Source organism: Ranitomeya imitator, chromosome 1 (assembly GCF_032444005.1).
Source record: "Ranitomeya imitator isolate aRanImi1 chromosome 1, aRanImi1.pri, whole genome shotgun sequence".
Lineage (NCBI taxonomy): Eukaryota > Metazoa > Chordata > Amphibia > Anura > Dendrobatidae > Ranitomeya > Ranitomeya imitator.
Window position 1 is genome coordinate 1247151424 of NC_091282.1, and position 16532 is coordinate 1247167955.

General features: G+C 48.2%; 1 protein-coding gene across 1 annotated transcript in view; it reads left to right on the forward strand.

Moving 5' to 3' along the window:
* Positions 1-16532, forward strand: part of LOC138657387 (vomeronasal type-2 receptor 26-like) — a 200963-nt gene that overhangs the window by 32456 nt on the left and 151975 nt on the right. The window contains exon 7 of the mRNA XM_069745148.1: positions 14985-15791. Coding sequence (XP_069601249.1) covers positions 14985-15791 — 807 coding nt within the window. The remainder of the gene's footprint in view (positions 1-14984; positions 15792-16532) is intronic.

Here is a 16532-nt window from a genome sequence, read left to right on the forward strand (position 1 = left end):
TGGACTAACTACCAAACGTCCCTTAAGGTTGTAGCACCCTCGGCCAATGAAGCTAGTCAGCAACACTACATCCCTTCCCTCACTGTAAGCCCACCATTTCCCGCACCACCTGCAGTAAATGTGCAGGTTTCGTCGCCAGGCCAAAGCAGTCAGGGAATCACCAGGTTCGTGGTAGGAAACACTGCATGTAGGGCACCAGCAAGAATACCATCTCCAACCCTCTCTCAGTCTGCCATGTCCACCGGCACCCCCGCTAGTTCCACCATCTGCAGCTCTCCAGTCCAGCTCACCCTACATGAGACTCTCGTTAGGAAAAGGAAGTACTCATCCTAGCATCCGTGTACACAGGGTTTGAACGCCCACATTGCTAAACTAATCTCGTTAGAGATGATGTCCTACCGGTTAGTTGAAAGCGAAGCTTTTAAAGCCCTAATGGACTACGCTGCACCACGCTACGAGCTACCCAGTCGACACTTCTTTTCGAGAAAAGCCATCCCAGCCCTCCACCAGCATGTAAAAGACCGCATCGTCCATGCACTCAGGCAATCTGTGAGTACAAAGGTGCACCTGACAACAGATGCATGGACCAGTAGGCATGGTCAGGGACGTTATGCGTCCATCACGGCACACTGGGTTAATATGGTGGATGCAGGGTCCACAGGGGACAGCAATATTGGGACAGTTCTGCCTAGCCCACGGTCTAGGAAACAGTTGGCTGTAGGCATTCGCCCCCCCCTCCTCCTCCTCCTCGTCCTTCTGCAGAAGCGAGAGCTCGTCCACAGACCGCAGTCGCACGACCACTCGATCCGCAGCTGCCACTGTTGCACACGAGGTGTCCCATTATGGGACAGCTAGTAGCAAGCGTCAGCAGGCTGTATTGGCAATGAAGTGTTTGGGCGACAACAGACACACCGCGGAAGTTCTGTCCGAGTTCTTGCAGCAAGAAACTCAGTCATGGCAGGGCAGTGTACATCTTGAGGCAGGCAAGGTAATGAGTGATAACGGAAGGAATTTTATGGCTGCCATAGCCCTTTCACAACTGAAACACATTCCTTGCCTGTCTCACACCTTAAACCTGGTGGTGCAGTGCTTACTGAAAAGTTATCCGGGGTTACCCAACCTGCTCCTCAAAGTGCACAGACTTTGCTCGCATATCCGCCGTTCGCCCGTACACTCCAGCCGTATGCAGAACCATCAGCAGTCTTTGAACCTTCCCCAGCATCGCCTAATCATCGACGTTGCAACAAGGTGGAACTCCACACTGCACATGCTTCAGAGACTGTGCGAACAGAGGCGTGCTGCTATGTATTTGTGGGAGGATACACATACACAAGCAGGCAGTTGGATGGCAGACATGGAGTTGTCAGGTGTGCAGTGGTCGAAGGTACAAGACCTGTGTCAAGTCCTTCAGTGTTTTGATGAATGCACACGGCTGGTTATTGCAGACAACGCCATAAAAAGCATGAGCATCCCCCTAATGCGTCTGCTGATGCAAAGTTTGACGCACATAAAGGAGCAGGTGTCTGCAGCCGAGGAAGAGGGAAGCCTTGATGACAGTCAGCCATTGTCTGGTCAGGGCAGTCTACAGGACGAGGTAGCGGGCAAAGAGGAGGAGGACAAGGAGGATGATGGGGATGAGTATTTTTTGAATGAGGAAGCTTCTCCGGGGCCAATAGCAACTGTTGGCGTTGCAAGGCCGGGTTCAGGTTTTTTGAGGGAGACAAGTGACGTAGATTTGCCTGAAACTGCCCCTCAATTGAGCACAACCGCAGATTTGACAACTGGAACTTTGGCCCACATGGTGGATTATGCCTTACGTATCCTCAAAAGGGACCCACGCATTATTAAAATGATGACCGATGACGCTTACTGGTTGGCCTGCCTCCGTGATCCTCGCTATAAAGGCAAATTGCAAAATATCATGCCACATGAGAACCTCGAACAAATATTAGCAACCAAACAAGCAACTCTTGTAGACCGTTTGATTCAGGCTTTCCCAGCACACGGCGCCGGTGATGGTTCTCACACGAGCTGCAGGGGGCAACAGGGCAGAGGTGTTAGAGGTGCACAAATCAGAAGTGGCGTTGGACAGAGGGGTTTTCTGACCAGGTTGTGGAGTGATTTCGCAATGACTGCAGACAGGACAGGTACTGCAGCATCAATTCAAAGTGACAGGAGACAACATTTGTCCAGTATGGTTATTAACTATTTTTCCTTCCCTATCGATGTTCTCCCTCACCCGTCATTCCCATTTGATTACTGGGCATCAAAAATAGACACCTGGCCTGAATTGGCCAAATATGCATTGCAGGAGCTTGCTTGCCCAGCAGCTAGTGTGCTGTCAGAAAGAGTATTCACTGCTGCTGGTTCAATACTGTCCGAAAAAAGGACTCGTCTGGCTACCCAAAATGTTGATGATCTAACCTTCATTAAAATGAACCACTCATGTATTTCTTTCTAATTATTTTGCCCCAACTTTCCTGGCTGACACCTAGCTTTCCTGTAAAAAGGTCTTGCTTTTGGACTGGTCTTACTGACTGTTCCAATCTCTTAACTTGCAGCTGCTGTATGTCCAGCATATGACATGTTTACACCTCCCTAAATGGGCTGACTCCCCGCACGGGGCCGTGGTCTGCCACTTGGCGCAAGCACCCGTGAGAGTGCCGTTTGTCTGAAGAGGTGGGTGTGCTCACTTTTGGTCGACGGCACTGGCACTGGGTCCCTCATAGTACAATGAAGTGTCTCTGGCGGTGGTGGCACGGACCCAACGTCAGACACACCGTTGTAACATGAGGGGCCCTGGGCCAATACCGCTGGGCACGAGAGAGTGTCCCCCCCAGCTCAAACTGTGCTCTAGCGCTTGCAAAATTATCTCTCACTGCTCCACCGCTGTTTAGTCTATGCGGTGAAATCCTTCTATGCCTGGCACTGACAATACCAATTTGTTGACATGTATGATACTTTGCGCCAAATGACAATGTCTGAAAGTCAGCAGAGGAGCCCACCCCTGTACCTAAGTATGCCACCCTTTTTTGTTTTTTTTTTTTTTGTGAGACATTAACATCTAGGTATTATTTTGGAGTGCTAACTGTTAGGGCTAGCGGAACGCACCGAGAAAATAGAGATGTTTATTATAAACTAGATTGTGGCCCGATTCTAACGCATCGGGTATTCTAGAATATGCATGTGCCCGTAGTATATGGACAATGATGACTCCAGAATTCGCGGCAGACTGTGCCCGTCGCTGATTGGTCGAGGCAACCTTTATGATATCATCATCGCCATGGCAACCATTATGACATCTACGTCGATACTGTGCCCATCGCTGAATCAGAAATGTGGGATTTCTATATCCTTTATGACATCATCGTCGCTGTGCCCGTTGCTGATTGGTCGAGGCCTGGCGGCCTCGACCAATCAGAGACGCGGGATATCTACGTCCTTTATGACATCATCGTCGCTGTGCTCGTCGCTGATTGGTCGAGGCCTGGCGGCCTCGACCAATCAGAAAGGCGGGATTTCCAGGACAGACAGACAGACAGACAGACAGAAAGACAGACAGACGGAAAAACCCTTAGACAATTATATATATAGATGGTGCGTTCGCAGCCCGGGGTCCACCGTGCAGGAGGAGCCTGCTGCTAAAGAATTGCGGCACTGTTTGGCGGTATAGACTAGCTCTGTTACTCCACAGAGTAGCCGTGAAAGGGAAGCACTGCGCCCTGTTAGCCTCACAGGAGCACAAGCTTACTGCCAAGCTGATAGCAGTCAGTGGTTATGCAACATGCAATCTCTTCACCGGAGAAGCCGGTATTCTAGGGGCTTATTTCAGCCGGGTCCCTGAACACACTCATACAATCTCCTCACCGGAGGTGCCGGTATTCTAGGGGCTTATTTCAGCCGGGTCCCTGAACACACTCATACATAACCACACTGGCGCAAAGCACATATATGAATTGACACTAGCACATGGCCGTGCGGCCATGCGAGCCTTATATAGCTGCAGCAAGTAAAAGACCTTCCTAGAAGGACCAATGAGAGCCTGCCATTCCTGAGCATGTGACCCTAAATCTCCACTGAGAGATCTTGCCCTGGGCATGCTCAGTGTGTGCAAAGCAGGACTTAGTCCTAGCACTTAAAGGACCTTCCCTGTTATGATCTGGTGGCCTTGGAGCAGCATGAGACGTACTCTGGAGAAGGTGGTCCCTGTACTGACCACAAACCCTGAACCTAGCAGCGCAACTAGAAGTAGCCGTGGGGGGTACCTAACACTCCCTAGACCCCTCGGCACAGCCTAAGATCTAACTACCCCTAAAGACAGAAACAGGAAACCTATCTTGCCTCAGAGAAAAACCCCAAAGGATAGATAGCCCCCACAAATATTGACTGTGAGAGGAGAGGGAAATAACATACGCAGATATGAAATCAGATTTTAGCATAGGAGGCCATACTAGCTAAAAAGAAAGAATAGAACAGAGTACTATGCGGTCAGTGTAAAAAACACTAGAAAATATCCACCGCAGAAAATACGGATCACCACATCTGACTAAAGACATGGGGGGTATATCTGCATCTCCAGAGAAATAGCTAGGCTGCAAAAAATCCTTCACAGACCAAGCTGGACAAGACAAAAACATGAAAATGCACAGAACTATTAAGGTCCACAGCAGGTGGACAGCAAAAACAAAGCCAGGACTTATCTTTGTAGAAAAACATAGCAAACTGGAGAGACCAGCAGTGAAGTGAATCCTTCAAGAAAAATGGACAACTGGCACTGACTAAAGGATCCAGCAAAGCTATATACCCCAGTCACTTTTGCAATTAGCAGATACACCTGTCCACTCCTGTAGTCCAGGCACAACTGCATTACCCTCTACAACCACCGGAGGGAGCCCAAAAGCAGAACTCACAACACTTCCCGAAAGGACCAATTGACTTAGCTGCAGTATCTGACCATGTGACCCTCGATCTCCACTGAGAGATCTTACTCAGGGGATGCTCAGAACGAGAAAAGCAGGACTTAGTCCCAGAAGCGTCTACTCGCTGCTGCCCAGCACTGACTTCAATGGTAGAAGCCGGAAAAGCAGCAGTAACTCTTTGTACAGAGTGGGACTGAGCAAGACGCTGGGACCGACGTCTCCACTGAGCAGGCTCCACTGCGGCAGGAGAAGAATGGGAGACTGCAGTGGAGATGGCCCGAGATTCCCCCTGTGCAGAGGCGGGAACTCGACCCCTAACATTACCCCCCCCAGGGCCCCTCCCTCCTTGGGCCTCGCTACGCTCGAAGGCGGCAATGAGCTGCGGAGCCCGAATGTGCTCAGCAGGCTCCCAGGACCTGTCCTCAGGACCATAACCCTTCCAATCCACCAAATAAAACTTTTTGCCATGTACCACCTTGCACCCCAAAATAGCATTCACCTCGTAATTGTCCATAGACAAACCCGATGTCCCAGCAGATGACTCGGAAAACTGGGACATGTATACGGGTTTCAAGAGGGACACATGAAAGGTGTCGGTGATATCCAGGCGTGGCGGAAGGGCCAAACGATAGACCACAGGATTAACCTGTCCGAGGACCTTGAAAGGACCCAAGTAGCGAGGTGCAAACTTGGTGGACTCAACTCGCAGCCTGATGTCACGGGCGGAGAGCCACACCAAGTCGCCAGGAGCAAAGGTCGGAGCAGGGCGCCGATGTGCATTGGCAGAGGACCTCATTCTCTCCTTGGAGGCCCGAATGGCATCCTGAGTGCGGTCCCAAATATCCCATGCCTCCACAGCCCAGTCTGCCACCCTGGAGTCGGCGGAAGACACGGGCATAGGCACAGGTACCCGCGGATGCTGACCATAGTTGAGGAGGAATGAGGTTTGCCCAGTGGAGTCGGCTACGGCGTTGTTCAGTGCAAACTCTGCCCATGATAGCAAGGATGCCCAGTCATCCTGCCTGGCTGAGACAAAATGTTGCAGATTAGTGTTGAACATTCCGATACCGCAAGTATCGGGTATCGGCCGATACTTGCGGTATCAGAATTCCGATACCGAGTTCCGATACTTTTGTGGTATCGGGAATCGGTATCGGATCCATATTAGTGTGTAAAATAAAGAATTAAAATAAAAAATATTGATATGCTCACCTTTTTCGGAGGCCCCTGGACATCACCGCTGGTAACCGGCAGCCTTCTTTGTTTAAAATGAGCGCGTTTAGGGACTTCCATGATGTCACGGCTTCTGATTGGTCGCGTGCCGCTCATGTGACCGCCACGCGACCAATCAGAAGCCGCGACGTCATTCTCAGGTCCTAAACTCCTCATTCTAGGAATTTAGGACCTGAAAATGACGTCGCGGCTTCTGATTGGTCGCGTGGCGGTCACATGAGCGGCACGCGACCAATCAGAAGCCGCGACGTCATTCTCAGGTCCTAAACGCGCTCATTTTAAGCAAAGAAGGCTGCCGGTATCCAGCGGTGATGTCCAGGGGCCTCCGGAGAGGTGAGCATATCAATATTTTTTATTTTAATTCTTTATTTTACACATTAATATGGATCCCAGGGCCTGAAGGAGAGTTTACTCTCCTTCAGACCCTGGGAACCATCAGGATACCTTCCGATACTTGGTGTCCCATTGACTTGTATTGGTATCGGGTATCGGTATCGGCCGATACTATCCGATACCGATACTTTCAAGTATCGGACGGTATCGCTCAACACTATTGCAGATATGTGACCAAGGTCTGGTTGTCCCTCTCTACCAACCCATTCGTGCCGGGATGATATGCGGAAGAGAGATTTAACTCAATACTGAGAAGACGACAAAGCTCTCTCCAGAACCGAGACGCAAACTGGGGACCCCGGTCACTGACAATTTTGTCTGGCATACCGTGTAGGCAGAAGATGTGTTTAATGAACAACGCTGCCAAGGCCCGTGCAGAAGGTAACCGTGGTAGCGGCACCAAATGCACCATTTTCGAGAAATGATCGGTGATGACCCAAATGATGGTACAGGATGGTACAGCCGCGAGACTTGGGTAAACCCACAACAAAGTCCATCCCGACCATCTCCCAGGGCCTATCTGGCACCGGCAAGGGATAGAGTAACCCAGCTGGCCGTTGACGATGAGATTTATTTTTGGCGCAGGAGACACATGCCTGAATATAATCTCTGACATCCCGGACCATATGTGGCCACCAGTACGTCCTCGCCAGCAGCTCAGATGTCCTCTTTGTCCCAAAGTGTCCACCCACCCTGGACGAATGAGCCCAAGAGAGAACCTCCGGTCGCAAATTAATGGGCACAAAAGACTTGTCCAGAGGCACAGACTCTAATGAAATTGGCGCTACAGTTCTCAGGCTCTCTAAAGGGACAATAAGCCGAGGCTCCCCTTCCCCCTCCTCAGATGACACAACAGAGCGAGAGAGGGCGTCAGCACGAATGTTCTTCTCCCCAGCGAGAAAATGAAGGGTGAAGTGGAACCGGGAGAAGAACAAGGACCATCTGGCTTGGCGAGAATTTAGCCACTGGACTGTTTGCAGATATAACAAATTTTTGTGGTCCGTGAAGACCTGAAAGGGAAAACGAGCCCCCTCCAAAAGATGTCTCCATTCCGAGAAAGCCAGCTTCATCGCTAGCAACTCCCTGTCCCCAATGGAATAATTCCTCTTTGCAGGTGTGAAGGTCTTGGAGAAGAAGAAGCACGGATGCTTCCAACCTTGAGCATCCTTTTGGAAGATGACTGCTCCTGCACCAACGGAAGAGGCATCCACCTCCATTATGAACGGCTTATCAACATCGGGACGATGTAGGATGGGAGCGCTAGCAAAATGGGACTTAATAGAAGAAAAGGCCCTGGAGACCTCTTCTGACCACAATTTGGGATTTGCTCCCTTCTTGGTGAGGGCTACCAAGGGACCTACCAAAGTTGAGAAGTGGGAAATGAACTGGCAGTAATAATTAATGAACCTCATAAAGCGCTGCACCGCTTTAAGAGAATAGGGTTCTTGCCAGTCCATCACAGCCTGTAGTTTGGCAGGATCCATAGCCAATCCCTGGGCGAAGATGATATAGCCCAGGAAAGGTAAAGACGTCTGCTTAAACATACACTTCTCCAACTTTGCATAGAGAGAATTTGCCCGTAAGAGGTCGAAGACTCTGCCAACATCTCTCCGGTGGGAGTTAATATCTGGAGAAAAGATGAGAATATCATCCAGATAGACTACGACCGAGGTGGAAAGCATATCCCGGAAGATGTCATTCACAAAGTCTTGGAAAACGGCTGGGGCATTACAGAGCCCGAAGGGCATCACCAGATACTCATAGTGCCCATCTCTGGTGTTAAACGCCGTCTTCCATTCGTCCCCCTCACGGATGCGAATCAGGTTATAAGCACCCCGCAGATCTAATTTGGTAAATACCATAGCTCCCCGTAGCCTATCAAAAAGCTCAGAAATCAGGGGCAGCGGATATTAATTCTTAACGGTGATGGCGTTAAGACCCCTGTAATCTATGCAAGGATGTAATTCTCCATTCTTCTTCTGCATGAAGAAGAATCCTGCCCCTGCTGATGACACTGACTTCCTAATGAACCCTCTTGCCAAATTCTCCTGGATGTATTGGGACATGGCCTCTGTTTCCGGAAGAGAGAGAGGATAGACACATCCCCGAGGAGGTTCTGCTCCAGGCAAGAGATCTATAGGACAGTCATAGGGACGGTGAGGCGGAAGGGTCTCCGCAGCCTTTTTGGAGAAGACGTCTGCATAAGACCAATGGTATTTGGGAAGAGAAGAGAGATCTGCGGGTTTCTCAGTGGTGGAAACCTGAACGCACTCTTTCACACAGGTGCCCTTACAGGATTCACTCCAACCCAATATCCTCCCAGAGGTCCACTCAATATGTGGGTAGTGGAAACGGAGCCAGGGTATTCCCAGCAGAATCTCATCCATTCCCTCGGGAAGGACAAGAAGGGAAATAATCTCCTGGTGGGATGGGGACATAGCTAACGTGAAAGGGACAGTCTGGTGTGTGATCTGAGATGGAAGTGTTGACCCGTTCACTACTCTAACAGTCACCGGTTTGGCGAGCATCACCAGAGGTATTGCATGGTGCAGAGCAAAAGCCGAGGACATGAAATTCCTCCCCTCTGCTCCAGAGTCCACACAAAGCTCGACTGTTAGAGAGTAAGAGCCTAATATGATTGTCCCCTTGAAGGACAGCTTGGAGGAAAATGCCGCTGGGTCTAGAGAACCACCTCCAACGGTAACTAGACGCAATTGTTTACCCAATCGCCGTGGACACTTATTGGCATAATGTCCTTCTTGTTTGCAATTTCTGCAAACCATGGGTACTCGAGCGGTCCGAGACTTAGGTCCCGCTCGAGAAACCTCCATGGTCTCATGGGAGTCGGATGCCTGAACGGAAGATTCTAGAGGTCTGGCAAAGGTAGGAGCCAGCCAAAACCTCTGCCTACACTGGGCCCGCTCCAACCTCCGCTCGTTAAAACGGAGGTCGATGCAGGTAGAAATAGAAATAAGCTCCTCCAGCTTGGTGGGAATCTCCCTGGTGGCCAAGGCGTCCTTCACATGGTCTGCCAGTCCTCTCCAGAACACCGAAATAAGGACTTTATCCGGCCACTCCAGCTCAGAGACCAGAGTCCGGAATTGGACAGCGAACTGGCTGACCATTGATGAACCCTGGGTTGTTGCCCACAATTGGAGCGCGGTATCGTGGGTGACACGAGGTCCCAAAAAGACCTGTTTCAGAGCGTCCAGGAGGAGAGGAGCACTCTGCACCACACGATCATTGCGCTCCCATAGCGGCGTTGCCCACTCCAATGCCCTGCCCGACAAAAGGGATAAAATAAATCCCACTTTCGCCCGTTCCGTAGGAAAACATGCAGCCAGAAGCTCAAGATGTATGGAGCACTGACTCACGAATCCCCGACATTGCTTACTGTCACCAGCAAACTTGTCTGGAAGCGGGAGACGGGATAAAGTCTGAGCAGGGGTGACAGAGGACAAACTGGCTGCAGCTACACTTGCGGTAACATCCACAGCTGAGGTTGTGGGCTCGAGAGCCGCCAACCTACCCTCCAGCTGCTGGATGTACCGCTGTAAATGCTGATCGTCCGCCATTTACTAGCCAGACCCTGGCGCTAGTGTACTGTTAGGGCTAGCGGAGCGCACCAAGAAAATAGAGATGTTTATTATAAATGGTGCGTTCGCAGCCCGGGGTCCACCGTGCAGGAGGAACCTGCTGCTAGTGAATTGCAGCACTGTTTGGCGGTATAGACAAGCTCTGTTACTCCACAGAGTAGCCGTGAAAGGGAAGCACTGCACCATGTTAGCTTCACAGGAGCACAAGCTTACTGCCAAGCTGATAGCAGTCAGTGGTTATGCAACATGCAATCTCCTCACCGGAGAAGCCGGTATTCTAGGGGCTTATTTCAGCCGGGTCCCTGAACACACTCATACAATCTCCTCACCAGAGGTGCAGGTATTCTAGGGGCTTATTTGAGCCGGGTCCCTGAATACAAACATACATAACCACACTGGCGCAAAGCACATATATGAATTGACACTAGCGCATGGCCGTGCGGCCATGCGAGCCTTATATAGCTGCAGCAAGTAAAAGACCTTCCTAGAAGGACCAATGAGAGACTGCCATACCTGAGCATGTGACCCTAAATCTCCACTGAGAGATCTTGTCCTGGGCATGCTCAGTGTGTGCAAAGCAGGACTTAGTCCTAGCACTTAAAGGACCTTCCCGAAAGGATCAATGGACTTAGCTGCAATATCTGACCATGTGACCCTCGATCTCCACTGAGAGATCTTACTCAGGGCATGCTCAGAATGATAAAAGCAGGACTTAGTCCCAGAAGCGTCTGCTCGCCACTGCCCAGCACTGACTTCAATGGCAGAAGCCGGAAAAGCAGTAGTAACTCTTTGTGCAGAGCGGGACTGAGCAAGACGCTGAGCAGGCTCCACTGCGGCAGGAGAAGAATGGGAGACAGCAGTGGAGATGGCCTGAGATTCTCCCAGTGCAGAGGCGGGAACTTGACCCCTAACACTAACTGTGTCTGACACTCCTTCCAATTGTCCTCCGCTGACCTGTGTACCCCTGCAAGATAATTGAAACTGCATTGAGCCTATTTTTTTTTCATTTAGGCCTACTAAGTCTGTCTGCGGTCTCTCCTTCCAATAGTCCTCCACTGACCACATCAATGCTGCCTGTGTACCCTGGAACCTATTTAAAAGTGCATAGAGCCTACTTTTTTATTTTAAGCCTAGTAAGTCTGTCTGCGGTCCCTCCTCCCAATAGTCCTCCGCTGACCACACCAATGCTGCCTGTGTAGCCCTGCAAGTTAATTGAAACTGCATTGAGCCAATTTTTTTTATTTTAGGCCTACTAAGTCTGACTGCGGTCCCTCCTTCCAATAGTCCTCCGCTGACCACACCAATGCTGCCTGTGTACCCCTGGAACCTATTTAAAAGTGCATAGAGCCTACTTTTTTATTTTAGGCCTAGTAGGTCTGTCTGCGGTCCCTCCTTCCAATAGTCCTCCGCTGACCACACCAATGCTGCCTGTGTACCCCTGGAACCCATTTAAAAGTGCATAGAGCCTACTTTTTTATTTTAGGCCTACTAAGTCTGTCTGCGGTCCCTCCTTCCAATTGTCCTTCTCTGACCACACCAATGCTGCCTGTGTACCCCTGGAACCTATTTAAAAGTGCATAGAGTCTACTTTTTTAATTTTAGGTCTAGTAAGTCTGTCTGCGGTCCCTCCTTCCAATTGTGCTACGCTGACCACACCAATGCTGACCGAGTACCCATGTAACCTTTTTTAAACCTGCATCGAGCCAACTTTGTGGTGTAAGCCTACTAGCAGTGTCTGTCTGCGCCACTCAATACAGCTGTCCTCTTAAAAAAAATGAGCTGCAATTGTCAGGTTTTCAGCCAATCGGAACTGCAGTGGGGCTACTAGTTTGGTTGGGGCCTACTAACAGTGTCTGCCGCTCCAAGGTGTTCTCCTGGTTGCCTTTCCTGAGCTTCGAACTTCAGGCTCTCGTTAAATAGTTTTTAAATGGAACAACTGCAGTGGGGCTACTAGTTTGGCTGGGGCCTACTAACAGTGTCTGCCGCTCCAAGGTGTTCTCCAGGTTGCCTTTCCTGAGCTTTGATCTTCAGGCTCTCGTTAAATAGTTGTTAAATGGAACAAATGCATTGCTGCTACTAGTTTGGTTGGGGCCTACTAACAGTGTCTGCCGCTCCAAGATGTTCTCCTGGTTGCCTTTCCTGAGCTTCTATCTTCAGGCTCTCGTTAAAAAGTTGTTAAATGGAACAAATGCATTGCTGCTACTAGTTGTGTTGGGGCCTATTAACAGTGTCTGCCGCTCCAAGGTGTTCTCCTGGTTGCCTTTCCTGAGCTTCGATCTTCAGGCTCTCGTTAAATAGTTGTTAAATGGAACAAATGCATTGCTGCTACTAGTTTGGTTGGGGCCTACTAACAGTTTCTGCCGCTCCAAGGTGTTCTCCTGGTTGCCTTTCCTGAGCTTCTCTCTTCAGGCTCTCGTTAAATAGTTGTTAAATGGAACAAATGCATTGCTGCTACTAGTTTGGTTGGGGCCTACTAACAGTGTCTACCACTCCAAGGTATTCTCCTGGTTGCCTTTCCTGAGGTTCGATCTTCAGGCTCTCGTTAAATAGTTTTTAAATGGAACAACTGCAGTGGGGCTACTAGTTTGGCTGGGGCCTACTAACAGTGTCTGCCGCTCCAAGGTGTTCTCCAGGTTGCCTTTCCTGAGCTTCGAGATTCAGGCTCTCGTTAAATAGTTGTTAAATGGAACAAATGCATTGCTGCTACTATTTTGGTTGGGGCCTACTAACAGTGTCTGCCACTCCAAGGTGTTCTCCTGGTTGCCTTTCCTGAGCTTCTATCTTCAGGCTCTCGTTAAATTGTTTTTAATATAACACTGTATTTGGCCTACTAGTTTTGTTGGCCCTACTAACGGTGTCTGCCGCTCCTTGCTGTTCTCCACTGAACAAAACAGTGCCGCCTGTTTACTACTGTTACCAATTTTGAACTGCATTTAGCCTACTTACTGATTTGGGCCTACTCACTGTGTCAGCCTCTCATTACAGTTGTACTCCAATGAACAAAGCAATGCCGCCTGGTTTCATAGTTACATAGTTACATAGTTATTAAGGTTGAAGGAAGACTATAAGTCCATCTAGTTCAACCCATAGCCTAATCTAACATGCCCTAACATGTTGATCCAGAGGAAGGCAAAAAAACCCATGTGGCAAAGAGTAAGCTCCACATTGGGGAAAAAAATTCCTTCCCGACTCCACATACGGCAATCAGACTAGTTCCCTGGATCAACACCCTATCAAGGAATCTAGTGTATATACCCTGTTACATTATACTTTTCCAGAAAGGTATCCAGTCCCCTCTTAAATTTAAGTAATGAATCACTCATTACAACATCATACGGCAGAGAGTTCCATAGTCTCACTGCTCTTACAGTAAAGAATCCACGTCTGTTATTATGCTTAAACCTTTTTTCCTCCAAATGCAGAGGATGCCCCCTTGTCCCGGTTTCAGGTCTATGATTAAAAAGATCATCAGAAAGGTCTGTGTACTGTCCCCTCATATATTTATATATTAACATAAGATCACCCCTTAGCCTTCGTTTGGTCCTGTTACCAATTTTGAACTGCATTTAGCCCACTTTATTATTTCGGCCTATATCTGTGTTTCCTCCTCATCCTGCCCATTGCCCAGCCAGTGATAGATGAGTCTGCTGGTACACTGACCCAGACCACTACATTCCCCGTGCACGCTACACAGCCAGAATGTGACCCTGCTGAAAGTCAGGTTCCCCTTCCCGCATACTATACCACCTTACACGGGGACAAAGAGGAAGGTGCAGATGAAAGTGCATCAGGTGGGGGGGGAATACTCGTTGGCGACGTCACTGGCACAGGGCCCCTCATAGTACGCAAAAGTGTCACTGCCGGTGGGAGGCGTCCCCGCCATGCAAACACACCGCCGTACTTTGAGGGGCCCTGTGCCAGTGCCAATGCCAATGAGTGGGACCCCCTGCTTGCTCAGGATCACAGCACTTGCAAAGTTGAAATACTTACCTCTCCCTGCTCCACTGCCATGACGTGGTCCACGTTTCCTGGGCCCACTAAATACTTGAACCAGCCCTACCCCCCACAACTTTAGCCAAATGACAACCAATTTCCAATGCCTAACTACTATTATAAGGTAAATTAAGATTGACAAGCTTCAGTAACAAGAATGGATGTTTTTGCCATTAAAATGGGCTCTGTACATGTTTTCCTGGCCTGCACTCACTGCCGACTATGCTTCCCCTTTGACTTGCATTGGGTTTCGTGTTTCGGTCGTTCCCCGACTTTTCGTCATAATCGGCCGATTTCACTCGACTCAACTTTTGAGATAGTCGGGTTTCGCGAAACCCGACTCGACCCTAAAAAAGTAAAATTCGCTCAACCCTAAACACAAGTAATTAGAAAATTTAGTTTTTAAATGTAGGTCTTTATTATTAAGGGAAAAAGAAATCCAAACCTTCAGGGCCCTATGTGAAAAAGTGATTGCCCCTAACAATAATAATTGGTTGTTGTCAGATCTGTTCACCTCAAGTTAATATATCAGAAACAGCTGTAAAATTTAAATAAGCATTAAATTGCAAGGGTGCTGGTTTTTACAAGCAGTAGATGACAATATCCATTCATGAAAATGTGAATAATTTAATGAATGCTGTTGGTCTGGTACCTAAGACCTCATAAATGTAGGGTTCTGGAAATTGTGATCCAGGCTGTGCAGAGCCCCTTCTTGAATTGAGTGAAGGTACACATTCTCAACCTCAGCTCTGTTCACCATCTATAGAACTGTATGGAATAGGCTATGGAGTAAAATTTTCTGTGTTTATTAATAATAATTATGTTCCAATGTTGTTACTGTATTATTCAGATCAGTTTTGGTGCAATGGATCCTATTCTGAGCAATTCAAACCTCTTCCCATTGTTCTTCCAAGCACTTCCCAATTACTCCATCCAGTGTCTGGCCATTATACAATTACTCAGACATTATAACTGGACGTGGATCGGTGTTATTACATCTGATGATGATTTCGGAGAGAAGCAGAGCCAGGAATTAAAGACAAAGGCCGCCAATTATGAAATCTGCGTTGAGTATATTATTAAAATTCGTGATTCTGTACCAATATTTCCAAATTATCATGAAAACTTAAAAATCATTAACAACTCATCTTCACAAGTCATTGTCATTTGTGGAACATTTTCTGTCTTCATTGTATTCTTTATTGAAGAGGAACTCAAAGCCCATGAGAAGACCTTCATTATACCAGCAGGTTGGATTGCTAACATCGTACAACCTACAAAAACAAGGTCACCATTTCATGGAAGTCTGGTATTTTCTCCACCTACTAAAAAGATGCCAGACTTGAGAAATTTCCTACAAGAAATTAGCCCAAGAAATCGTCCAGATGACATTTTATTGGCGAATATCATTTCACTTGCTTTCCAATGTTTCACCTCTGTTCAAATGAGAAAATATCTTATTAATTTACCTCTTCACGAATGCAACAGAACGATTAAGTTAGGTGAACTTAGTAACAATGTATACTATACTGTCAGTTTTGGGGTCTCTTATCTTGTGTATAAATCTGTCTACGCCATGGCACATGCTCTACATGAGATGCAATCACAGATAGCAAAAAATATAAAGTATAAAGAAAATCAGAGACTGCTGCAAAAGGTAAGATATGACTTATGAAAAGCATATGGTTCAGTGTAAGATAAGAATGACCTATAAAGCAGAGTACAGCACTCCTGTTAATAGTATGCGCTAAAGTAGAGTCTCAAACCTCACTGAACTGACATATAGGAACTTGGCACTCGAGAAGATATAATGTAGAAAATGTTATTTGCATAAAGGCAATCCACCGTCAATGTTTATGACTAGAGATGAGCTACGACTTAATTACTTGGATGCTCGTTAGTCAAACCGAGCAAATCCTAATGCTCATTTCAAGTATCGAGTATAATGGGAGTCAATGGGGAATCTGAGCATTTTTCCAGCAGACCCTACAAAGAGGTCTGGGGGGAATGAAAATGTTGAAATGGATGGGAAAAGTTCTGAATGGAAGGACAACCTTATGGTTAAGATCCCTGGAAGTATCTCTGACTCTCACATTACTGCTGAGAACAATTTTGTCACACTTTTACTAAACTTTAACCCCTTACCGACATCAGGCGTAATAGTACACCGATGTTGCATACCCTCCCTCTGATTTGGGCTCCGGCGGTGAGCCCACATCTTTCCGGGGACATGTCAGCTGACAGGTGCCCGCAATAGTTTTGGGTGGAAGTGTGATCCACCTGTGACTATTACCCAGTTAGAGTTTGACAGTGGCATTTAGGTTGCACTTAGGTTGAGTCTGATGACTCCTGTTACGTCATCGCGGGTCACCAGTGTGTTGGCATGACAACCTGAGGT